The 26,737-nt window shown below is 42.5% G+C and overlaps 1 protein-coding gene across 7 annotated transcripts in view; it reads right to left on the bottom strand.

Annotated features, from left to right (window-relative positions):
- LOC138739254 (disks large homolog 2-like) overlaps nt 1-26,737 on the bottom strand; it is a 784,112-nt gene that overhangs the window by 88,643 nt on the left and 668,732 nt on the right. For all 7 annotated transcript variants that reach the window (XM_069890958.1, XM_069890959.1, XM_069890960.1 and 4 more), the window contains 2 exons: nt 5,331-5,507; nt 2,392-2,467 (listed from right to left, as the gene is read on the bottom strand). In XM_069890958.1, the coding sequence (XP_069747059.1) occupies nt 2,392-2,467; nt 5,331-5,507 (253 nt within the window). The remainder of the gene's footprint in view (nt 1-2,391; nt 2,468-5,330; nt 5,508-26,737) is intronic.

Raw genomic sequence — 26,737 nt, 5'->3', positions numbered from 1 at the left:
GTCTGTCTGAGTGCAGTTTGCTGTTCTAAGAGGCTCATGTGGTTTTCTCTGAGTGAGTGAGAGAGAGAGAGAGAGAGAGAGAGAGAGAGAGAGAGAGAGAGAGAGAGAGAGAGAGAGAGAGAGAGAGGTAATTCAGTTTTACAGTTCAACAGCAGCAGCTGGGACTGGAACAGGACAAGCTGGCAAACTTGTGAAACAACCCCATTTTGAAGATGGGTTGTGAATTCTTAGTTCAGCCTGGTCAAAGCCCTTGTGATCCATACAAGAGGAGATGGCTAGCTGTATAATGTTTCACTTGAAAAAACATAAAAGGAACTCTGTGGTGACCTGAAAGAAAGAGGTTATCATCTGGAAGACACTGAAGTGGCTATTGGAAGGAATCAGTTTATGTCCAATGAGCAACAAATCTCTCTCTGAAAACTGACAAGAACCTTCCTGAGCAGTAACCATTTACCTTTCGAGGACCAAAGCCTGGTGAACTTTATAAATGTTAAATTTTGTGCACAGTATAAGAATTGCCTGATACCGGTGAAGTTGGAGGAGTGAGAAGTGAGATTGGACTGTGAATTTAAAAACTTTTCTGAACTTACACACACATTACATACACGTGTGCTTAGAATTAGAAGGGGGTTAAGTTAGATTAGCTAAGTTAATAGTAATAAGTTAGAGTTTGATCCTGTTTTTATATTTAAAGATAATTAAAAGCAACTTTTTCTTAAGTAACCATTTGTCTTGGTGAATTTCTATTGCTGCTGGGTTTTGGGGTCCTCTGAGCCCATAACACAACCCTGAAATTCCTTTTTTCCTGTGGGCATGGCAGAATTACCACTAATTGGTAGTGCAAAAAATAAACTGTACACAGCATAAACATGCAAACAAATAAAAGAACTGTAAACAGATAACAAATGTAAACAAACTGACTGTGTCATACAGAGAGAAAAAAAGAAAATCAATAAAGTGTACAAGTACAAGTCCTTAAATGAGTCTCTGATTGAGTTTGTGTTGAGAAGTCTGATGGTGGAGGGGTAGCAGCTGTTTCTGAACCTGGTGGAGTGAATCTTGTGGTATCTATACCTCTTTCCTGATGGCAGCAGTGAGAACAGCGCATGTGCTGGGTGGTGTGGGTCTTTGATGACTTCTGCTGCTTTCTGAAGGCAGCGTTCCCGTAGATGTACTTAATAATGGGGAGGATTTTGCCAGTGAAGTCCTGGGTTGTGTCCACTACCCTTTGGAGGGATATACGCTCAGGGCTATTGGTGTTCCTATATATGGTATGCAGCTGGTCAGCACACTTTTCACCACACCTCTGTAAAAATTTGCCAGGGTTTCTAGTGTCATACCAAACCTCTACAAACTCCTGAGGGAATAGAGGTGATGACATGTTTTCTTCATGATGTTATTGGTGTGTTGGATCCAGGAAAGATGCAAGAACCTAAACTTTCTCATCCTCTCTACCTCTGATCCCTCAATGATCACTGGATTGAATATCTGGCTTTCTTTTCTTGAAGTCAACAATCAGCTCCTTAGTTTTGGTAACATTGAGTGCAAGGTTGTTGTTGGTGCACCTTTCAGCCAAGTTTTCAATCTCCATCCTCTACGCTGACTCATCCTCTTCATTTATACAACCCACTACCGTGGTTTCGTCAGCAAATTTGTAGATTGTGTTATTGTCGTACCGAGCTATAACGTCATAGTGCAAAATGAGTAGGCCACAGCCAGCAAGTTACTTTTGAAACAGCATTTTAAGAAAATTAATACAATTTTACACATTTGCCCATTTGTATTAAATAATAATACTGTAATTAATCCCAAATTTTCAGTTTTCTGTCACAAAGTCTTATTTTGCAGTATAGAACTGTCATATGCACATTTATAATCAATCAACAAAATTTAACTACTCTCATAAATAATATCAAATTGCCATAGAGATCCTCATCATGAAGGTCTCTTTTGACACTTCTATCACTCCAATGGTTCCATGTTAAGGATCATCTGTTAAATCTTATGTACCATATTCCTCACACATTACAATCGAAAGTGTTGTTTACACGCTTAAAACTATATTAAAGCTCAAATGAGCCTTCACCTCGTTTGCTTTTTTGAAGAGAAAAAATAGTTTTATAATGCACAAGGGGCAGGAAACATTTGCCTGTGCACTGCATTTCAAATGAACAAACAGAGCTTTTTAACTCAAGTTCTGCTTCATTACTGCATAGAGGATGAAGATATATTGACGGCTTATTCCTGTAAATTTTTATATATTTCAGAAACACGAAAATAGATGTATTTTCTCAAAGGATCTTTAATATTATATGTATTATGAAAGAGGAACTTTTATCATTTTGCACACAATAAAAGGATATGCCACACACCATTATTATTTTCACTTACCCCTTTGGAATCAATCACTCCAGGGTTGGCGTTGAATTTCACAGTTTTAAGTCTAGCTCGTTCTTTCCTCTCAACCCTGCAGATGCACAAGGATAAGTCTTACACATAGTTTTTAAAATTTCAAATCGGATTCTAATGACAAATGACATTTTACTAACACAAACCCACTATTTAGCAGTTCAAATTTATATTAACAGCATACACTAGAGATCAAATTTTATTTTTAAATCATTGCTAAATTCTTTAAAGATGCAACTTTTAAAAAAATCTCATGAGGATAGATGTGTAAATGTACATATGGGATCGACGGATGCAGAATATTTGCAAATCAGGATGATGAGCAATCGGGAAGGAAATCCATAGATGATGGTTTTCCCATGTATCTTCTGCCATTGCTATTCTTGGTGATGAAGGATGTGGATTAAAAGTGCTGATGAGGTAGCCATGGTGAGTAACTACAATCTCGGTGCACTGGTAGTGCAGGAAATGATTGGACAGCATGATAGATGGGGCACCAATCAAACGGGGGAGGCTTTGTTGTGAATGGTGTCACTATTTCCACCTCTATTTTCTGCCAAAAGGGGAGTTACTTATGAAGCAAATGGAAATGATTGAGCCTGAGAGTGTCTGTAGGAAGTACATAAATGTTGTACTGAAACTGGGCTGATTGATTGCTAACAACCACAACCATCTTCTTTGTGCAAAAGAAGCCTTCAATCATCTGAGTGCTTTTTTTTCTCTCAATCCCCGCTAACTCAGTTCTACCAATTAATCCAATTGTCCCTTGGTGTCAAGGGCAGTAACTCTCATCTTAGTTCTAGAATTCAGCTCTTTGCGCAATGCTCGAACAAAGACCTTGATGAGATCTGCAGCCAAGAGTACGAGAGAGAGAGAGAAAGTCAGAGTTTTGGGCCAAGATAGTTGAGGACAGTGATAATAGTGGACACAGGACATTGAAGGTCTACAGTAATACGGCTGTGGAAAGGTTATCAGATAAGATATTATGGTGACAGAGGCAAAACACCAAAGAGGGAGTTTAAATCGAAGACAAAGATTTCAAAAGTGACATGGGGCCAAAGTAGATCAGCAAACACAAGACTGATGTGTATACAGTTCTTAGTGGAAGTTAAAAGCAAGCAGTAGAGTTCTGTATAAGCACAAGATGATGGAGAAAGAAAAATGGGTGGATAGCCTGCAGGACATTGGAATTGCAAATGTGGAGGTAACAAAATTATGGAATTCAGCTGCAGATGGGTTGAAGTAGAGACACAGTTGGTCGTTTGGAAGAAATAAAATCGACTTGATGATGCAAAGGGTATTGATTTGGAAACTCAACTCAGGTCAAAGGCTTCTAAAAATCTGGTTATGCCTGGTCAAAGGATCTTTTATTAAATTTTGGTATTTAAAGAGAAAAAAAGTTCTTCTACTCCATGATTCATCAATTGGCTTTTACATAGTTAAGACAAATTAGGCACAAAGTACAAATCTATACTTGTTAGATTTCCATCCCCATTTGAGTTGAAACTTATTCTCATAATTCTTAATTCTTTTTTTGTGTACTTACCATTTCACTCACAATAATTTCTATTTCATTACTTTGAAATTCAAAATTTTTGGATGAATTAAATCCTTAATCATTTTACACAAGATTGTAATTCTGTAATTAATCCAATCTTCTAAATCAGCCATTCTCAACATTTTTTTTGGCTATGGCCCTCTTAGGACTGCTGAAAGTTTATGGTCCTCGTTCCCCTTGAAGCAGTCAAGTTTAGCTAGTTTCTTCTGCACTTCTCTCCCACTGACGTAAAAAATATTTTATGATTCCAGTCTGTGGTCCCCCTTAAATGTGCTGCCAAAGCAAAAACTGCACTTGTGCAAGGATTTTTTCAATCACAATTGGCAAGCCCCATTCAGATCTGAATTTATCACAGTACAAGTTATTTCACTGATCGTTAATTCAGCGCTGGAAGTCAAATGGACATATAAGGAAGGAACTGCCCAGAAATTCTCGCACATCTGAAAGATGCACAGTGGGAGCTGACGCGTGTGGAGCATCAACGTTGTTGAGTAGAATGGGTGGAAGTTAGAATGCTGTCAGAGTTTAGAATATTGGGGAGATAAAAGATCCAGGTAGAGTTTTGAATGATTGTGGGGTGGATTGGTTGGGAGGTAGGGGCTCAATTTAAGATGAATGAATGTTGTCCCTCAGGGGAGGTGGGTGTTTTGTACTGTGTGGATCACTAAGGAGGAAGCTAAGCTAATGATTTAAATTTTTGTGATGCGCTGGGAAGATTATGTTATCACAGAATTGGCCAGTAGTTATCAATATTATGACAGTATGGTCCAAGTTTCCCTGCAATACTCAAAATGAAATGTCTGATGGCAACAATACATTAGAGACACAATATTTTCTGATGTCCATAAATGCTTGGTGAAAATTGCAAATAGGTATAATAAAAGCAACCAATGGCCATTAATGCTTTTCTCTTTGGGGAAATAATAAGATGATATTCAATTGAATAATGCAGTGTAAAAGTATATGTAAATTGAATTTTTATTGTGATGCAAAAGCTTTGATCCTCAGTCAGTTTGAGAAGTTCTGAAAGTTCCATTGTTTTATAAGCTTTAACATGTTAATTATGGGGCAAGTTTAATTATTTCTGCCGAATCTGTAATTTTCAAAAAATGCATTCATTGTGAATCATGGGACTTAAAGATTACTCAGGCAACTCCAGCCTGTTCTGTCATTCAATTAAAGTTCCATTAAAGCACCAAGTCTATTTTTTGAATGAAGAAAATACTACAAACTTTCACCATTTCAACCATAAAATAACCATCAATGGTTAAAATATGAGAATACAGAGAATAGAACACTGATTATAATAACCCTGAACTCAATTGCACAGCAAAACAGGTGATAAACTGCTTGATTTATTGACCTTCTTTTGCTTGGTATGACACCCATCTCTTCACTGTCTCCATCCGGCGTAACTCTTCGTGCCTGCCACCATTCATCATCAGAAGCATTGATAACGTGCAAAACCTCTCCGTATTTGAAGCTAAGACCTTGACTTGGAAGACCACTGTCCTTGGTTTTGTCGTAGTCAAACAGAGCTCTGAAAAATATATTTTAGAGTTTCAAATGCATAACTGCGCAGCTATTTGTCATTTTAACCACATAATCATGATTTAACTTTCAAATAGAATGCGAGCGCTTATATTTAAGCTTTGTAATATCAAATGTGTTCAGTAACTTCATCATATACATAATTCATATTTTAAATGGGAACGCAATTGAAGTGTAAGATCCTTACATTTTATGTAAAGCTTTGTGCTCAAGCAGCATTAAATATTCCTTGAAGTTTGATGCTTACTGATGTATAATACTCAAAAGTCTACTCATGAAGAGACATTCATGAGTTGCAATTATATGGACTTTGCAACTCAGTGGACTGTCAGGCCCCTTTAATACAGAGTTTGCTCATTGCTGCAAGAGAGCAGATTATTGTTCTTCAGGACCATTTGAAAAGCAGGCAAGCGGACACCAAAAATGTCTGAGAGTGTAAGGCAGCTTGCAGTATTCACTGTATAACACTGTTTTTATGGTATCATGTGTAACGCAGAAACACTGATTGGCCATGTTTCAGGAAGAGCACCCCATCCTGTGTTTGAGGAAGAGCCCCAGTGGTTCCCCTGTCAAGGGAATCTTAGGGTTGCAGTGCTTCATGCCGTAGCACAACAAATAAGTGATCAATAATTGTAATTACATAAACCTTTCTGCTTTGGCCAGCACTAATATTACCAAATGTGTTCATTTGTAAGCATGGAGCTTAACAAAGGTCTTCTTTCTGAGGATTTCTCATGAAACCAGTTAATTGTACTGAATGATTCCTCTAGATATACTGAGAAACCCCTAATATGACAGTTGCAGGTGATAATGTTGTTTGTATTGCTTTTCATAATCTCATAGCAATAGGGAATGATTGGCTGCCTTAGGCAGAGAACCTCCTTTTGTGAACCTTGTTTGGTTATCATTATTAATAGTGCAAACTGCAGCATTGTATGTAAGCATGCTCATTATTTAACAAGAGATCTTGATGTAACATCTCATCCCCAGGAAAGAAACTTTTCAGCAATTCAACAGTAAGACAAACAGATGTCAATGTCTTTCCTTGGTTTAAAAAAAATTAATGCAATGGACAGAGTAAATAAATCAAAAGCAAACAAATGGAAAATAATTGATAAGAAATCAAAATCTGAAAGACATTAATTGCAGAAAAATGTTAGGGATTCATAAAGTTGTGGCATGGAAGACAGCAGAAGGGAAAAATTAGAAATTTTTAAGAAATTCTGTTTACAAACCTTTTTCTTTCCACTGACATACCACTTTAAGTAATCCCTATGCCATAGGTGCTCTGTGATTAGTAAGGGATTGTTTAAGGTGGTATGTGAGTGGGAAGCGAAGGTTGAGAAGCGCTGCTCTAGACCCAATTATTAATGAAATATTTTGCTTGAGAAAAATTGTCACTGGCCCATTTCGTTTGGAGTTATGAAACCATGCACATAACGAGTCAATGAGGTACAATTAAAACAATGGTTTTCTAACCTTTTCTTTCCACCCACACACCACCTTAAGCAATCCCTGACTAATCACCCAGCACCTATGGCATTGGGAATACTTAAAGTGGTATGTGAGTGGAAATAAAAAGGTTGAGAACCACTAGTTTCCAATAAGGAATTTGTGGAGGTTTACAAAAGTAGATAAAGTGCAAGTTAATGGTTATCGTGAGCTTATTAAAAAAGCAAAGAACAGCTGGTTTATAAAAAGATACGTATAAGCTCCAAGATGGTTACATCAATTTGTACTTCAATACCTGCTACGTGATTTTCAGGCCCATAGTCAAAAATTATGATCAAACACTATAAAGGAACCAATAAATCTCTAAAGAGTGAAGGACAATTCCAAACAGAGAATGGAATAAGCAAAATTAGGGACTGAGAAGATTGGAAAATGCACAGTTCCATTGGTATCAGCCATGTGATCCACCTTGTGATATTTATTGTTAAAGTTGCTTTGATCATGTCTTCACTTTGTTGAAGTGTCATTTAACCAAATTGATAATTGAACAAACCAGTTCCAAAACCATTTCTGACCAAACAGATTGGTCATATTCAAATTTTTTCTTCCTTATTAATCTTTTAATCTTTCTGTTTGTCAAATCCTCTGACCTGCAGTTGTTCAGAAAAACAGCAGTTGATTCACACCATATGAACCAGTTTATGTCTTTATGGTATTGTTAGTGGGCAGACAGGAATGCAGATTTGCAATTATAGTCAGATTAGCATAAATCCTATTAAATGGTGAAACAAGCTTGAGTGGCCTTTTGCTGCTCCTCATTCACATGTTTGTATGAACACGAGGAAGTTCAGAGTCTTCAATGAGTTTGATAATGATGAAGTGCCTATTGTCATATACACTGTACTTGCTGGAGCTGCACAGTATTTTGTGGAAAAAACAACTGCAATAGCGTATATTTAATTAAAAAGAGAAAATAAATACAAAATCTAGATAGATGATACATATTCAATTAGCATAGCATGCTGTTATAATAGTGCAGCCAGGCCTTTTTGTGGTGTGGAAGTAGTTTATGATGAGTGTGATAAAGGGAGATTCAGACCCTGATAGCTGTTGCACAGAAACTGTTACTGAACCGAGAGCTGCTGGTCTTCTTGCCCTTCCTAAAGGTATCAACAAGAAGTGGTTGTGTCCAAGGTGATGAGGGTCCTTTATGATGTTAGCTGCCTTCTTGATGTCTTCAATGGTTGGGAGGTCAGAGCCAGTGATGGACTTGGCTATATTTGTGATCTTTTACAGCCTTCTGCAAACTCAAATAACCAAATCAAGCTATGATGCAACCAGTTAGCATATTTTCCAGTGTTTGATTCAGTGTTCAATGACATGCCAAAAATCCTCAGACTTCTTAGAGATGACTTGATGCTCCTTGCAGTGCATTTCAGGACTGGTAATGGAGGTTTGCCCAGTGAAGGTCACAATCTCAACGATAGGAAGCCATAAAAATCACCAAAAATCATAGCTTCCAAGTGCATTGTTGCTTGTTGAAATGTGACTCCCTCTGCATGCATGGCCATGCCTTCTTTCTCTTCACAGGGTTCTTGAGGATGTCTGCTCTGCCTCTGAGCTCACACAGCATACCCCAAAATCATCTAATATGTATTTACTAGAGAACTGGAAGAGTATCTCACCCAAGTAGTACTGATAGTTTATAGCAGCCCCTTGAGTCCCCACTAAATTCCAAAATTCATTATAGCGAGCTGCAGTGGTAAGAGGCTAATTAGCCCTTTAAAAGCACAGTTGAAATGAGTTAAGTGCTATCGAAAATGTGAATGACAAAAATGTTCATTAAACAGCGAATATGGCCCAATATCAATACATATTCCAAATGAATTTTGTATTGTAGATGATGCCATTCAAATATGGCCTACTCTTTACATATCACATTTTGTGTTGTCAGGAGGAATTTCTCAGAGCAACTTGACTGCATTTTCATGATTCACTCACAAAACTCAAAACACAATGTAATTTCTAGGCCACTGACTAACTTGTAAATTAACTTTCATTATATATCAGTGATATGGATGATAATATGATAAATTGAATCAGCAAGTTTGCTGATGACACAAAGGTAGGAGGAATCGTGAACAGCGAGGACCATTTTCATAGCTTGCAGAGGGATCTGGACCAACTGGGAGAATTGGCCAAAAAATGGAAGATAGAATTTAATGCAAACAAATGTAAGGTGATGCATTTTGGAAGGGCAAACCAAGGTAAGACATACACAGTAAATGATAGGGGAATGTAGAGTGCAGAGAAAAAGAGCAATCTGGGAATATAGATACATTGTTCCCTGAAGGTGGTGTCGCAGGTGGTCAGGGCTATAAAGAAAGCTTTTGGCATCTTAGACTTTTATAAATCAAAGTGTTGGGTATATGAGTTGGGATGTTATGTTGAAGTTGATTTAGACATTTGTGAGGGCAAAATTGAAATACTGCATGCAATTCTCGTCACTTAATGACAGGAAGGATGTCAGTAAGACTGCAAGAGTGCAGAGAAGATTTATTGGGATGTAATGAGGGCAATGCTTCCCTTATCTCTGCTTGAGTAAAGGGAGCATTTAGACCTCTTTGTTCTTTTAGATTTAAACTTGGAAGTTCCAATTGTGACAGGAAATCCTCTGTTTTATTTTCATTTCCTAATGACTGCTATTTATATAATTTAACATAAGATTATTTGAAAGCCTCATTAATGTCTTGTGGTTTATAGGAAATCCTGTGAGGTTCTGTTTTAATTGTATTTATCGTTCTGCTTTCAAGTACCAGGAGAGGACCTTATGGGCCTTTTCCCCTAGCTCATAGTACTTTTGGTTTAGTTCTAATTATCACCTTTCTGTTCTGTAAGCTTGCAATGTATTGTACTTGAGCTTTTTTTTAATTAATTGCCTACATTTTTCCTCAGAGCCCATTTGTTGAAAGTCCTTTTCAAAATATATCTTCTGCACCAATTCTCCTACTTCCTTCATATATTCCTTTTTAATCCTAGACATATAACTAATTATTTGTCCTCTTAGGTATGCTTTCAGTGTGTCCCACAAAATAAATTCATCAGTAGTTAAATTACATTTGTTCTCACAGAACAAAATAATTTCCATCTTAATAAAATTACAAAAATCCAGTCTCTTCAACAAGAATGAATTAAGGTGCCATGTATAGACCATCTTTTGCTTATCTGGCATGACAATTTTCAATACAAGAGGGGAATTATCTGAAAACAGTCTTGCCTTGAATTCAGGATTCATGATCTTAGCCTCCAACTGGGCTGAAGCCAAAAATAAATCTGTCCGAGAGTGGGAATCATATTGTCCTGGAAAAAAGGAATAATCCTTTTCCTTGGATAGAGTCTTCTCATTAATCCCAAGGTAGCCTTAGCTGACTTTATCCTTATAATTCTCCTTCCTGACATCCAGAGCTGGATACAGACAAAAATTAAATCCCCTCCCACCGATATGTCTTCAGGTGTGTCTGTCAATTTGAAAAAAACTGTCATAAATAAATTTTTCAACCTTGGTGTCTGGGGCGTATAAATTTATCAGGGTGCGGCCACTGCTTCGCTCAATTCCCCAACGGCGTTGTCGACAGACTGGCCTGAGCTGGTGGGGTGGTGCTGGTCCCTCTGTTCAAGCACATGACCTGGGGTAGAAGGAATAGGGGGAGGTTGGGTTAAAGGCACTGCTGTGCTTGATCCGGCTTGGGCTAGGTCCCTTACTGAGACTGAGTCCTCCCGCCCGTCTGGGTACTCAACGTAGGCATAATGGAGGTTCGCATGGAGCACAGTCATTCAGTCAACCAAGGGGTCGTTCTTAGAGTACTGGACGTGGCGTCGTAAAAGGACTGGACCGGGAACTGGAAGCCATGCCGGAATGGTCATACCCGACTCGGATTTCCTCGGGAAAGAGAACATCCTTTCATGGGGGGGTGGCATTGGTTGCGATGCATAGGAGAGAGCAGAGTGTAGGGCACGAGTGAGCACATCCTGCCAGCGAGAGGTGGAGAGACCTTAAAAACCGGAGGGCATGCGAAACCACTTTCCAGACAGTGGCATTCTCTCTTTCGACTTGGCCATTACTGTGTGGGTTATAGCTGGTGGTCCTGCTTGAAGCAACACCACACTCCAGAAGGTACTGCCGCAGTTCTGTGCTCATAAACGAGGACCCCTGTCACTGTGGATATAACTGGGTACCCAAAGATGGTGAAGATGCTGTGCAGGGCCTCTATAATTGAGGAGGCAGTCATGTCCGAGCAGGGCATAGCGAACGGGAAGCGGGAGTACTCGTCGATGGCTGTAAGGATGTAGGTGTTACGGTTGGTCGGCGGTAGGGGCCCCTTGAAGTCTACGCTGAGATGCTCAAAGGGGCAGGTAGCTTTGATGACGTGGGTGTTCTCCGGACGGAAGAAGTGGGGGTTGCACTCAGCGCACACTGGGCAGGGTCGGGTCATGCAGCAAATCTCCTCAACCATGTAGGGCAGGTTGTGAGATTTGACAAAAGTGTGTGAACCTAGTGACTCCTGGAGTTTCTGCAGCCTGTCCAGTTGCATGTTTGCACATCTGGCAGGTTGTTGAGTTTACCAGGCCGATACAGTATGTCATAATTAAAGGTGGAGAGCTCGATTCTCCACCTGGCGATTTTGTCATTCTTGATCTTACCTCACTGGGTATTGCTAAACATGAAGGAGACCGCGCGTTGGTCGGTCAGTAGCGTAAAGCACCTGCCAGTGAGGTAGTGTCTCCAACGACGTACTGCTTCAACTATGGCCTGGGCCTCCTTCTTGACAAAGGAGTGTCGGCTCTCAGGATCCTGGAGGGTTCTGGAGAAGGCGGCTACTGGCTGGCCAGCCTGGTTCAAAGTGCCTGCCAGTGCAAAGTCAGATGCATCGCTTTCGACTTGGAATGGAATGGACTCGTCGATGGCGTGCAGTGTTGCAGCAGCGATGTTCGGGGGAAGGAGGTGGTCTTGATGAGTAGCCGTGCCTTGTTGGCATAGTGTGGAACCCATTGGGCATAGTAAGAGAAAAAACACAGGCAGCGTTTGAGTGCCTTCTGGGTGTTGGGGGGCGGGGCAAGTCCATGAGGGGACGCATGCGGTCAAGGTCGCATGACCACCCCGTTCTCCATCACACAATTGTGAGCCAAGTGGTCCGGAAGACACACTTGTCAAAATTGTAGGTCAAGAGCAGCCGAGTTGCAGTCCAAAAAAATTTCTCAAGTTTAGCATCATGATCCTCCGTGTCATGGCCGCAGATGGTGACATTGTCCAGATACGGGAAAGTAGCAGTCAGCCTGTTCTGGTCCACCATCTGTCCATTTCCCGCTGGAAGACCGCAACACCATTTGTGACCCCAAAGAGTACCCTGAGGAATTGATGCAGCCGCCCATTCGCTTCGAAGGCCGTGAAAGGTCGGTCTTCTCGGCAGATCGGGAGCTGATGATAGGCCGAACGTAAGTCAATGGTGGAAATACAGTATTGGGCGATCTGATTCACCACATCTGTGATCCGTGAAAGGGGGTACGCATCCAGCAGCGTGAAATGGTTGATAGTCTGGTTATAGTCACCCTCCATCCGCGGTTTCTCCCCGTTTTTAACAACCACTACCTGAGCCCTCCATGGACTCGAGCTAGGTTCGATAATGCCCTCGTCCAGCAGTCTGCGCACCTCGCTTGTGATAAATTTCCTGTGTTCAGAACTATATTGCTGGCTTTTGGTGGCCACAGGCTTCCAGCCAGATGAGATTTGCGAAAAATGCTGGCGGAGCAACTCGGAGGGTCGAATGACTACAGGTGAGGCCCTGGGGCGCGGAGGTGGGTGGCTCAGGCTGCCGCTGGTAGGAGGTTCCTGGGGTGGAGTGGTTACAGATAGAGAACGGAGTGTGAGGCCCCCCAAAGTGCAGGGAAATTGTTTGAAATTAGCACTGAAAATCCAATCCCAGAAGAGCAGGGGCACACAATTGGAGAAGGACAAATAGTTTGAAGTCTGTGAACGTGATACCCTGGACTTTCAGGGTCGCCACGCAGTACCCCTTTACCCCAGTCGAGAGTGATCTGGTCGCCAATGAAATTCTCCGTATAGTGGGGAGAATAGCTAGTCCGCAACGGTGGGCCAGGTCCGGGCGGATAAAACTGTCAGTTGACCCGGAGTCAAATAAGCAAGTGGTATAGTGTTCATGCATTTTAATCAGTTCCATTGCTTTTGTGAGGGGTTGGGGGAAGTCCTGGTCAAAGGTTATTGAGGCAGAGACTTGTAACGTAGACAGTGGAGACCTGCGTGATGACGTCACACAACGTGTGCGTGATGACATCACGTAAACAGTGGGGTCTGGAAAAACAGTGTCGGGGAGGTGGTGTTGCTGCCTGCAGCCAAAGGTAAGTGTTGGGGGGTTCGCTGCTTGTCGTCGGCGGTGGGGAGGTCAGTGGAGGAGCGGTCAGTGGTGGCGGATCCCCGGATGGCAGTGTCGGCGTGTCACTGGTCGCAGTATCGGCGTGTCCCTGGTCGCAGCGTCGCCATGTCCCCGGTCGGCAGCGGCGGCGTGTCCCTGGTCGGTGGTGGCGGCATGTCCCCAGTCGGCGGCGGCAGGTCCCCGGTCGGAAGCGACGGCGGGTCCCCGGTCGGAAGCGACGGCAGGTCCCTGGTCGGCGCATCCCTGGTCAGCAGCGGCGGGTCCTTGGTTGGCGGCATGTCGGCGGGTCCTTGGTCGGCAGCGGCAGTACTCTGGTCGGTAGCAGCGGCGGGTCCCTGGTCGACGGCGGCTCCAGGCGTTGAGGTCAGGGCTGGGGCCTGGTCGGATGTTAGGGTGAACGTCATTGCAACAAGGGTGGGTTGTACCTTGCGCTCTCGGCGTTTGCCCTGTGACATTAGGCGCTGCCGCGCGGTGGAGTCCTCGCTCTCGTTGGACGAGAGCTCTGAGGAATAAGTGTTTGAAATGGAGAGTGGCGATTTTTACGGTGGCCATTTTGGAGCGACAGACTGTAGCAAAGTGGCCGTTTTTAAGGCACTTCTGGCACCTGGCTTTTCTCGCCGGGCACTGGGACCTGCTGTGCTTGTTCTTCCCACAGAAATAGCACTTTGGGGTTGCATCTGGCAGCGTAGCGGCAGTAGTAGGGTAGTGGTAGTCCTACTTACATCAGAGTGTGGGGTCCAGCCCCGAGAGTACATGTCCATACTTAATACCACAGCCTCCATCGTCTCTGCGATCTGGATCACGTCCTCTAGGTTTTCTCCCCCGTGCTCTAGCAGGCACTGCCTCACCTCATTTGATCGAACCCCGGCCACACAGGCATCCCGAATCAGATCATTTGTGGTCTCCGCAGCAGTTCTGTCTGTGCAGGCACAGTCCCTGCCCATTGCCCTTAGTGACTGAATATATAAGCTTTACAGGAGTCACCAGGCTGTTGCCTCCTTTTTTACCCAGAGAAGTGTGAATCTGTGGAATGCTCTGCCACAGAGGGTGGCAGAGGCAGATTCGCTGATTATGTTCAAAAGAGAGTTAGATAAGACTCTAGTGGGCAAAGGAGTTAAGGGTTATGGGGATAAGGCTGGAAAGGGGTACTGATGGTAGTGATCAGCCATGATCTGTAAAATGGCGGTGCTGGCTCGACGGGCCGAAGGGCCTACTCCAGCTCCTATTGTCTATTGTCTATTGTCGTTGTAGTGAGTTTGTACCGAGCATAGACCCTGTTCATTGGTCGCTCGTGGAGTGCTTTCAGCACCTTCATGGCTGCGGCATAAGTGGTCGCGTCCTGGACACTCTGGTAGACTCTCGGGAACACCATAGTCATCAATATTAGTAGTCGACGGCTGTCCTCTATCATGGCAGGATCACAGAGCTGTAAGTATGTTTTGAAGCACCTCACCCAGTGCTTAAAGTGATTCAAGGCTGTAGCTGACTGTGGGTCGATGTCGAGGCGTTCCAGCCGTAGCATATGCTCCAACCCTTCAAAATTTATTTTTAGTTAATAAAATTGTAATGCGCGTGGAAAGAACCAAAGACTTGTTGATCCAAACCAAGGCTTTTATTAACTAAAAGACTGGAGCACATCACAAGTAGGTCGACCAGTCCAGAATGACCTGGTCTGGCCAGGAGCAATCCTTTAAGACCTGCCAGTAGGTGTGGCTACACTCTCAGCCAATCACAGTCATCCTACACTACCATCTGTACATCTGTACATATACACATTGGTGATAGAATCTATACTATCACAGTAGCTGAGTTTTCAGATGAAGTGAAGATAGGTGGAGGGATTGGTAATGTGAGGGAGTAGGGAGTCTTCAGAGGGACTTGGGCAGGGTGGGAAAGTAAGCAAAGAAGTGGTTGATGGACTGCAGTGTAGGGAAATATATGGTCATGCAGTTTGACAGAAGGAACAAAGAAGTAGGCAATTTTCTGAATGTGGATAGAATTTAGAAATCAGGGATCCAAAGGGACTTGGGAGTCTGAGTGCAGGATTCCCTAAAGGTTAATTTGCAGGTTGTGTAGGTAGTAAGGAAGGCAAATGCAATGTCATCATTTATTTCAAAAGGACTGGAATTTAAAAGCCATAATGATAAGCTTGGGCTTTATAAGGAATTGGTCAGGCCACATTTGGAGTATGTTAAACAGTTTTGGCCCCATATCTAAGGAAGGATATGTTGGTATTGGTCCAGAGGTTTATGAGAATGATTACAGGGATGACAGGATTAACCCGCGAGGAGCATAGAATTAGTCTGGGTCTGTGCTCGCTGGAGTTTAGAATGATGAGGATCGTTTTCAATGAAACCCATCATATATTGAAAGAGCAACAAAGTTTTTCCAGCAGTGGGAGAGTCTAGGACCAGAGGGCATAGCCTCAGAATAAAAGGATAGAGATGAGGAGAAATTTCCTAGCCAGAGAGTGCTGAATCTGTGGAATTTGAGACCGTTATTAGCTATTTTTAAGCGGAGGTTGATAGGTTCTAGATTAGTAAGGGTGTCAAAGATTATGAGGCGAAGGGAGAAGAATAGAGTTGTGAAGAAAAATACATCACTCATGATATGAAAGGTGGAGCAGACAAAATTGGCCAATTTTGCTCCTATGTCTTATGGTCTTAACCCAACAAATCAGACAGTATCCATAGGTAGGAATGGCCAGTCAAAGTTTCAGGTCTGGGCCATTTATCTAGAATGGTGGAACATTCACATGGTCACAGAAAGAAAATGCAGCCTTAACAGAGATCACAGGTCACCGGAGCTAAAGCAATGCGACAAGTGCTGCAGCACTGACCTTCATACAACCTAGGGAGCCACAAATCATTCCCTGAATCCTCAAAAAACTCACTAATCTGGCAGATCTGCATGTCAAATGATACTTGCTGTTTTACAGTCAAGGGCAAGGAAGTGACAACCACTTTGAGCATGGAGCATCTTGATAACAAGTATGCATTGTAACAAGGTTGCAAACAACAAAGTGTCACAGATATCAGCTCTAATCACTGAATTGATCGTGAAGCTAAGATGCTCAAGGAGACAAAGATTCATTATTTAAGCAGACCAGTTCTGCCTGTCCGTAGTGACAGATCTCTGAACCACTGACTGAGAAATCTTTTGAATGGATAACTCCTCACAAGCCAGAGACAGTAATATTGCTCAAGCCAAAATCTCTCACCCATGTTTCTTCAGGCTCCAGTGTTAAGTTTTTTTTTGTCTTGTCCTACTTCTGGTAATGCTGAACACTTGGTAATCCAGAAATGACAAGTGTAATTTTTATGAACAGTGCACTATTTTGTGCTCACCCAGAGTCTCTCCATGAATTCTGGTCCACAGAATTAAGTCTCCTGCTTTCCTGAACAAATCTCTACGTATCTGATGGTCCTTTGGAATAGTGCAGTGCATAACAATCCTCACATTAAGTCCATAGGACATAGGAGCAGAAATAGGCTATTTAACCCATCAAATTTTCCCCATTATTCAACCAAGAGCTGATCTTTTCCTACTTAGCCCTACTGCCTGGCCTTCTCCCCATAACTGGCTAATCAAGAACCTATCAATTTCTGCCTTAAGTACACCAGATGACTTGGTCTCCACAACGGCCTGTGACAACAAATTCCACAGATACACGAACCTCTGGCTAAATAAGTTCCTCTGCATCCTTGTTCAATCCTGAAGTTGTGCCCCCTTGTCCTTGAATCTCCCACCATGGGAAACAACCTTTCTGTATTTAATCTCTCCATGCCTTCAACATTTGAAATATTTCAATGAGATCCCCCCCCTCATTTTCCTAAATTCCAATGAGTTCAGGCCAAGAAGCTTCGAATATTCTTTGTATGATAACGCTTTCAGTCCCGGAATCATCCTTGCGATCCGATAGTGATTATGCACCATGAGATTATAATTTCCAGATTGTTTTCCAATTGTTGCTATGCTATGACACCACAAAATTTACTCGATTGATTAGATTTTCAGCCTAAACCCTGAAATGTTTACTTCAAAATGTGTCACTTTAAAAAAAAATACACTTTTCATTTCTGGATTAATTTTGTGAAAAGATAGAGAAAATATAACAATCAAATTTAAGTTTACCTTAAGAGTGCAAAAGAATGCAAGAAATAGGAGCAGATCTAAGCCCTGCCCCTGGCTTTATTGTGTCTGCAGTTGAGATGTTATAGGTTAACATTGCAAACATAGAAATCAACAGAAATATAGGCTCTTCAGCTTCTTATGACCATGCTGGTCAAAAATGAACCTATTTAAATTCAACCCGTTTCCTGGGTCTTGGACTGTGGTCTTAATTTTCAAGGGCTCATCTTGGTTCTTTTTTAAATTTGGCAGGTTTCTGCCTCCTAGCACCTTCAGATGACATTACAGAGCCCACATTTGCTCTCAGTGAAATTTCTTTCCTAAACTCTCCTCTAAGCTTCGACCAATTAACACTTCTTTAAAACCCCAGTTATTGAACTCTCTGTTAATAGAAACCATTCCTTCACCCTATTCAGGCCTCTCATAATTTAATATCATTCAATTAAATTCCTCTTCATTTTGCTTGTCGCTGAGATAGGTGTGGCAATCTTTCCTCATAAGTACAGTTCTCAACACGTACTGTAAATCTCTCTGCATCCTCTTTTACATTAACATACTTTTCTTTTTGTGTGGTGACTCACTCTGTAGATAGTGTTTCAGATGTGCCCAAAATAGTATTTTATAGTTACATCATGACCTCACTGCATCTCACCCAATAAAGGCAAACCCGTTATTTTTTCCTCACCACTTCTAGATTCCCCTGTTTTTCCATATTGCTTAGAATCCCACATTTTTAATGTATGTCCTTGCCTTATTTGCCCTGAATTTCTTGTTTGCGATTTATCCTCCATTCCCTCCAGAGATGCATTACCTTTCACATCTCTGGGCCTGTGGCTCAAAAATTATTTTCTGTTTATTCATTGCTCTCCTGATCTTAATGTTACTGGCAAATTCCTTTATCATGGCCCTGACAATTAAGTCATCCAACTAATCAAGAGTTGGAAAAATACCAGGAACAGGCCAGTTGAGTGGCAGAAAAGATTGTTGGTATCAGCAGGGATTTCTAGCTGAGGGTCCTTTTGCAATGATTTAGAGAGGCACTTTGCAGTACTGATATTTTTGCACTCTTCTTGTCCCAGTGACTACTGCAGACACACTTCAATGCTTCCCCGTTCTGTGCCTGTATCAAAGGCGTGAAATAGTTCAGTATTTTGCTCCTATTTCTACTTATAAAACTGGTGAAAACTCTGATAAAGGGTCATCAATCTGAAATATTAATTCAATTTTTCTCAGATGCTGCTAACATCAAAACTGTTTTACTGCTTTCAAGCCCAACCATGAAACAAGTTCTTGAAAAGTACCAGGGAGGGGAGTTTTTCAACATGGCATCAACTCAACAGATCTTGACAGACATTTTCTTCAAACCTACCAACTCCCACAGTATCCCCTGTAAGGATTCTGTTCTTTCTCTTAATTCCTCTGCCTCCATCCTTCTGCTGCCAGGATGAGGTTTTCTACTAGTTTTTCAAAAAAACATGGCTCCCTCACCCCTCCTGCCACCAAGTCAGCCTTTACCCATATCTCCTCCATTTCCTGTTCATCCGGCCCGGCACCTCTACTCCACGATGCAACAAGGACATGATTCCTCTTGTCTTCACTTACCACCCACTAGGCTCCATATCCAATATACTTCTGCCAGTGAAAAGGTGATTCCAGACATGTGTTCCTCACTCCTCCCCTCTCTGCTTTCTATGGGGACCGCTCCCTCTTGGATTCCCTCGTCCACTCATCCCTTACCACTAATCGCCCCCTCGTTACAGTACTCTACTTGGAGGTCAGTGACTAGTGGAGTTCCGCAGGGATCTGCTCTGGGACTCCTGCTCATTTTAATTTCTAGAAATGACCTGGACAAAGAAATAGAAGTATAGGTTTGCAGATGATACAAAGTTTGGAGGTATGGATAGTGCTGAAGGTTGTCTTAGGTTTTAACAGGATAAAGACAGGATGTAGAGATGGGCAGAAAAGTGGCATGGTTCAACCTGGATAAGTGTGAGGTGATGCATTTTAGAAGGTCAAACTTGAAGGCAGAGTGAAGGCAGAAGTTAATAGTAGGATACCATGGTGCGAAAGAACAGAAAAACCTTGAGGTCCAAATCCATGGATCCAAGGTTGCCATGCAGGTTGATAAGAGAGTTAAGAAGACCTATGGATTGCTAGGCTTCAGTAGTCAGGCAATTAAGTTCAGGAGTCGTGAGTCATATTGCAGCTCTATATATCTCTGGTGAGACCACACTTGGAATACTGCGTTCAGTTCTGGTCACCTTGCATCAACCAAGTCTCTGTAATGGCCACAATATTGTAATTCCATGTACTGATCTATACTCTAAGTTCATCTCCTTTATTCCCAATTCCCCTTGCATTGAAATAAACACATTTCAAACCGTCCAACTGACTATATTTATGCTTCCTCTCCTACCTGTCCTTCCTCACAAACCCACAACACATTGCAACATCCTTTCCACCTTCTGCTCTATTCTCTGCCCTTACAATCTGGTTCCTATCTCCCTGGGTCAGCGCCAGAACAAGTCTTAGTAGGGTACATTTGGGTAACCGCAGAGAGAACAATCTGATGCTCAAAAACTAGTTCAGCCAGGGGTGGGGAAGGGGGGGAGTGGTGGTGTCTACCTGCCTACCATGAACCTCCTCTTTGTGGTGGCACTACCGCCATCCCTCCAACGTAACAGAGAAACGCGCTGGTTATATTGCATGGATAGTGATGCTAGAAGCAAGCAATGCTTGACGCACGCTAGTGCTGCGGGTGGGGGTGAGGGGATCACAATACCTCATTTGGGGGCAATTTCTGTGAATGCCACCCATTGGCGCCGACCCTGCATCCTCCTGCCAAACTAGTTTAAACTCTCCCCAACAGCTCTTGCAAATCTGCCTCCAGGATATTGGACACTTTCCAGTTCAGGTGCAGCCCATGCTTTTTGTATAGTACATGCCTATCCAGAAGGGATCCCAATGATCCACAAATCTTAACCCCTGCCCCCTACACCAACTTTTCAGCCACGCATTCATCTTCCACAACTTCTTATTCCTACTCTCACTGGCATGTGGCACTGGCTACAATCACAAGATTACCACCCTTGAGATCTTGAATTTCAGCTTCCTTCCTAATTCTCTGTATTCCCTCTTCAGGACTTCATCTCTACTCCTATGTCATTGGTACCAATGTGGACCATGGTATCTGGCTGCTCACCCTCCCACTTCTGAGTGCTGTGGATTTGATGCGAGATGTCCTTGATCCTCGCACCTGGGAGGCAACATACCATTTGGGAGTCTCATTTCTCCAGCATTTTTGCGCATTACACATGAACTGGCTTTCAAACTGAAAAAGTTCCATTGTGGTACAGTGAATCAAGCGGATGATGGGAACTATAAAGAGTAACCAAATTAGTAGAATTTAATTCTACCTGTGACCATGAAATTACAGATTTTTTGAAAGATGCCACATTGGACAGAGCAAGATTAGAACATTGAATATTACAACACAAAACAGAACATTTGGCCCTTGATTTTATGCCGACCTACTCCACAAAAATCTAACCCTTTCCTAACATACATCCTCCATTTTTATTATAATTATCATTGCATGGAGAATAGAAATATTAAAAAAGTAACATGACTGCCATTCTTGGTTTCTTAAATTGATTTTAGAAAGCAAATTTAAATTATCCTATTATATAGAATAAATTTAACTAAATATGAAATTGTCTGATAATAGTTCATGAAACAACATTTTATTTAATGTCCATTAAAAAATGTTCTGAATTTGGAAATTTTCCTGAAAGAGACAGCCACCATAAATTTACTTAATCTTCTCAGAATGTTGTTAAGCCGATCAAGTACATCATTTATTATTATCTGCTCACTGGAAAAGTGGGAGCCAAAACATTGCTCAATGGTAGTTTCAGTGCCTGCTTCTTTTGATTCCTACTTCTCAGTAAATGCACATCTAGAAAGTGGATGGCACACTTTTTAGGGTTGTTAGAGGCATGCACTGAGTCTCATCTGAGGTCACCAAAAATATCACCCAATAGTAACATCTTTAATTTAAGTTTAATGTGATTTATAAGCTTGAAGACATATTTACAAGCCAACCTGCCCAGTTTACACAGGCTGACAGAAGCAAGGACATTTTTGTGCTGATTCATGAGAACTGGGTCAGTAATATTACAAGTATCTCTCAATGGCAGCCTGAGCATGAGAGGATAACTGGTTGGGGAGGAGAGAATGGGTGTAGGGAAGATTTTAATGGTGGTTAACCTGTTCTATGCAATCATGCAGATGGAGCCAAGGGTCATGACCAGTGAGTCATTGGAAGTCCATTCTTGGTTGTGATCAAACCAGGGATGACTCAAGCACCATATCATTCCCATGCTCTGCTGCAAGCACAAATATTTATTAAAATAAAACTGATTTCAAAAGATAATTTAGTGAGTGTCAGGATAATGTTCCACCTCGGTCTCTTTCAAACATATGAATGTCTCCACTTTCAAGCTATGTCCTCTTGTTGAACCGTGAACTATTAACTCAGCTTGTAAATCTCAACCTTATGATCCAATTTCCAGTGTTTTGTGAGTAAAGAGCAGAAACACTGGGAAAATAACATCATCATCATGTGCTCTGGAAGGTTGAGATTTCACCAAGAAATGTGTGTAAACTCTGCAAAAACATGCCCAATACTATGCATTAGCAACACTTTCATATTGATGGCAATGGATTTTCTTTCATCCAATTTCTAGACAACATCATGAAAATATTCAATTGGTCCAGAATAATTGCATTATCCCCATGTATTTTGTAATATAACATTTTTGCCATGACTAGATACTAAATCTCCAACAGGAAATACAAAACAAAGCATGCTCTATAAATGAGTCACTAATGGCAAAATACAAGATTCAAAATTAATAGATCTTGAAATGGTGTCACAATTTGATGTCCATCTCTTTTTGCTATTAACTGTGGTTATGAGATGAAAAGATTGTAATGGGAAGCAAAATTAAACTTTAATTACAGTACGTGCTGAAGGAAGCTGGCTGTCTGCCATAGGTCATTTCAGACTTTTGATTATTCTCAGCCAGGCACTGAAGTATGAAATGACCTAGTGGGCAGATGCTAGTGCAGCTGACCTCTGGCTCAACAAGACCTCAAAGGCAGTACACTAATAAACTGAGGATAAAAGCTGGGTTAACTCTGCATTGGACTTTCAGCCTCATGTCGGCGATCTCATTCAAATGAATAAATAACAGCAGGCATAATCAACAAAAAGTTGAGAAGGCAGGTCAGCGGAAAGTTGAGAAGATCTGGAAAAGAAGACTGGAGCAAGGAAGAAGCTAAAGAAATAGAAAGATGTAGGATAAAGAGATACAGAGGAGTAAGATGAGAGATGTATAAGAGTTGAGGGAGGAAGAGAGAGAAGGAGAGGATTGGAGCTATGTGGAGAGCATGTGTAGGGGAAAGAGATCGTGAAACAGAGGATAAAATACTTTTGAGACAATTGGACTGAATATTCCTCACTGGGACCCATGGACTCAAAACCAAATAGTCAAATATGGGAATTTAAGTTAGGGTTAAAGTAAAGATGGGCACACATGCAGAATTGAAGGAGAGGCAGAAAAGTGAACTAAAGACCAAAAACAATTCAATTTTTATTAAAAATTAGTTTAAAAAATCAGAGATCAGTAATTGCATCAGGATAGAAAGGTTATTGAATATCACCACCTCCAGTGGGCACAAAACCTTTTCAATTTTGTTTAGATTGGTACCTGTGGCGAATTACACTGGACCACAAAGATTTTTCTTTCTGAACACTGAGGTGTATTTTATGGATTTTGGACTGCTGATTCCAAAAATCACTATAAAAGTTTTCCTATCATGTACTTTTTTTTTAAGATATAATCAACTTTTATGATTTCCTGTCATATTTGAAGTCTACTTTAAGCATATAAAACCATGAAGTGCAACATGTCACTGAAAATTCATTTTTTACATTCGCACTTGGACATTTTCCCTGCTGATCTTGGAGTTAGTGATGAATGAGGTGAAAGTTTTCACCAGGACATTGCGACCATGGATAAGCAGTATCAGGGCAACTGGAATCCATCAATACTCGCCGACAATTGTTGGACACTGACATGAGAGGCATCAGATGCTGATTACAAACAAAAATTAACAGCAAAACATTTAGGTCAGTTGAACTAATGCAATGTGTCAGGATCATTGTGGTGAAATCACTATTGTATGTAAATGAGATGAGCTTTTATGTTCGATCCTGCTCTCACGGGCCAGCTCGTGACTCCTCCCCTTTCTCCCCATATAGACTGTCATGCCACAACCCTGCCTCCAATTTGAATCCAGGTCGGTGTGAGCCAGCAATACAAGGGATGCTGTCCATTTCTTGCTAATAAAAGCCTTCAGTTTCTAATAACTTCAGTCTTTGTGTAATTGATATGCATCATTTTATTCGTAAGATTTTGTTTCCCTCGCAACACGGACTTGAAGTTGGATCGCTTAGAAATCGACCCGAGAGAACCAGAAGCAGCCGACAAATTCGCATTCTGGCATCGCTGCTTCGAAAAGTTCCTCACAGCCTCTGCAGCTGCAATCCAGGACAATGAAGACAAGCTCCATCTGCTACTTTCATACATCAGGCACCAAGTCTACTGGATGGTCCGGGACTGCCAGACGTACGGAGACGACACAGACACCCTGAAAGACCAGTACAAGGTACAGGTGAATGAAGTCTATTCACGGGACGTACTCTGCTTGTGCAGGCAGCGACACGGAGAAACTTTGTCAGAGCCCTGCAGGAGCTTGCAAGGGATTGCAATTGCCAAACTGTGAGTGCAAAAAAGCACACATACAGCTGCTGATCAGAGACACTTATTAAACAGGCATCCGCTCCGATTATGTGAGGTAAAGGCTACTTGAACAGAAACGACTGAGCCTACCTCAAACCATCGAACTGGCGAACACTCTGGAGGCGGCCATTCACAACGCCAAATAATTCTCCAGCAAACATGCGGCCACCTTGTGAGGTGAGATTGCAAGCCCCCTCCCATCCTGAGTTGACCTCCACTGCCATTAGCGACCACCCAACATGCTACTTCTGTGGGGAGGGCAAGCATCTGAAAAAACACTGCCCTGCCAAGGATGCTGTCAGCTTCAACTGCAGGAAGAAGGGACACTTTGCGAAGGTCTGTAAGTCTAAGCAAATGCCCAAGCCCAGCAGTGCTGGGTGCAAGCATGGTCTGCCATCTTTGACGCAGTCACTTCCACCGTCACTTCTGGAGACCTGGGATGCCTGTGCACCACGGAGATCACCAACCATGATGATGTCACTTCCGTCTTCTCCCTCTTTTCCAGTGAACAATGATGGGGCCGCATGCATGCCGTGGGGGCTGCCATCTCAATCGCCACTTTACCGGACCGCCTGCAGCCAATGGAACCAATTGGACAATGAGCTGACACTGGTATCGGTGGCCCTGAATCAACGCAGACTACATAAACTCTCCAGGGCCATGATGGACGTCCAGGTAAACAATCGCCCCACCACTTGTCTATTTGACAGTGGAAGCACTGAGAACTTCATTCATCCAATCATTGTGCAGCACTACTCCTTTGGGGTGAAGCCCGCAAAACACAGGGTCTCTCTAGTGTCCCAATCCCACTCTGCCAAAGTTCCTGGCAGTGGTACTGTGACACTGACTGTCCAAGACACAGTCTACCTTAACTTTAGGTTCCTAGTACTGCCACAGCTCTGTGCACCTATCCTACGAGGATTAGACTTTCAGTGCAACTTAAAGAGCATCACCATGGAGTACGATGGGCTTCACCTTCACCTCACGTTCTGTAATGAACAGTTTTTAAACTGCCTGCCCTTCCCTCACCATGTGGCCGATCAGCAGTCTCACACCCACGGGGCCAACCAGCAGCCTCAAACCCAATCACCGCAGCTGACATGCCTCCTCTCCATGCTCTGGATTCCCCCAAACCTCTGTTTGAAAATCTCACCCTTTACTGTAAGCCCATCGTCACTAAAAGTCAGCAATATAGCACTGGGGACAGGGCATTTATTGTCAGAGGTGAGACGCCTCCTCACTGAGGGGGGTGATAGAGCAGAGTACAACCCCTGGAGAGCCCAGGCAATGGTGGTAAAGAGTGGGGAGAAACACCAGATGGTCATAGATTATTCCCAGACCATCAACAGGTTCACCCGGCTGGATGCATAATCCCTGCCCCGCTTAGCCGATATGATGAACCAGATCGCACAATACACGGTGTACTCGATCATAGATCTTAAATCCGCTCATCACCAGCTTGCCATCCGCCCTGAAGACTGCCTTCGAGGCAGATGGCCAATCGTATCATTTCCTGAGAATCCCTTTTGGGGTCACAAATGGGGTGTCTGTCTTTCAAAGGGAGATGGATCGAATGGTGGATGAACCCGGGATGCGGGCCACTTTCCCATACATCAACAATGTTACTATCTGCGGTCATGATTAGTAGGACCGTGATAGGAACCTCCAAAAATTCCTCCACACCGCAAAATGCCTTGACCTCACATATAACACAGGGAAGTGCGTTTTCAGCACACATCACCTGGCTATACTAGGCTGTTGTGGAGAATAGAGTCATCAGCCCTGACCCCGACCGCATGGACTCCCTGTTAGAACTTCCACTCCCCCACTGTTCCAATGCCCTGAAAAGGTGTCATTATGCTCAGTGGGTTCCCAACTATGCGAAGTAAGTCCGACCCCTCATCAGCGCTACCGTTTTCCGCCTATCGGCAGAAACCCATGAAGCACTCGACTGTATCAAAGATGACATTACAAAGGCCACGATGCATGCAGTGGACAAGTCCATCCCGTACCAAGTGGAGAGTGATACATTGGACTTTGCCCTAGCGACCACACTTAACCAGGCGAGCATGCAGGTTCAGCAAGCTATGAAGAAGGCAAATAGCATGTTGGCTTTCATAAAGAGGGGATTGGAGTATAGGAGCAGAGATGTCCTCCTGCAATTGTACATGGCCCTGGTGAGACTGCACCTGGAATATTGTGTCCAGTTCTGGTCCCCAAATTTGAGGAAGGACATACTCACTACAAAGGGAGTGCAGTACAGATTTACAAGGTTAGTTACATGGATGGCAGGATTGACATATGCTGAAAGGTTAGAA

This window comes from Narcine bancroftii, chromosome 7 (genome assembly GCF_036971445.1).
Source record: "Narcine bancroftii isolate sNarBan1 chromosome 7, sNarBan1.hap1, whole genome shotgun sequence".
In the NCBI taxonomy this organism is placed as follows: Eukaryota; Metazoa; Chordata; class Chondrichthyes; order Torpediniformes; family Narcinidae; genus Narcine; species Narcine bancroftii.
This window is presented reverse-complemented; position numbering and strand designations above follow the sequence as displayed.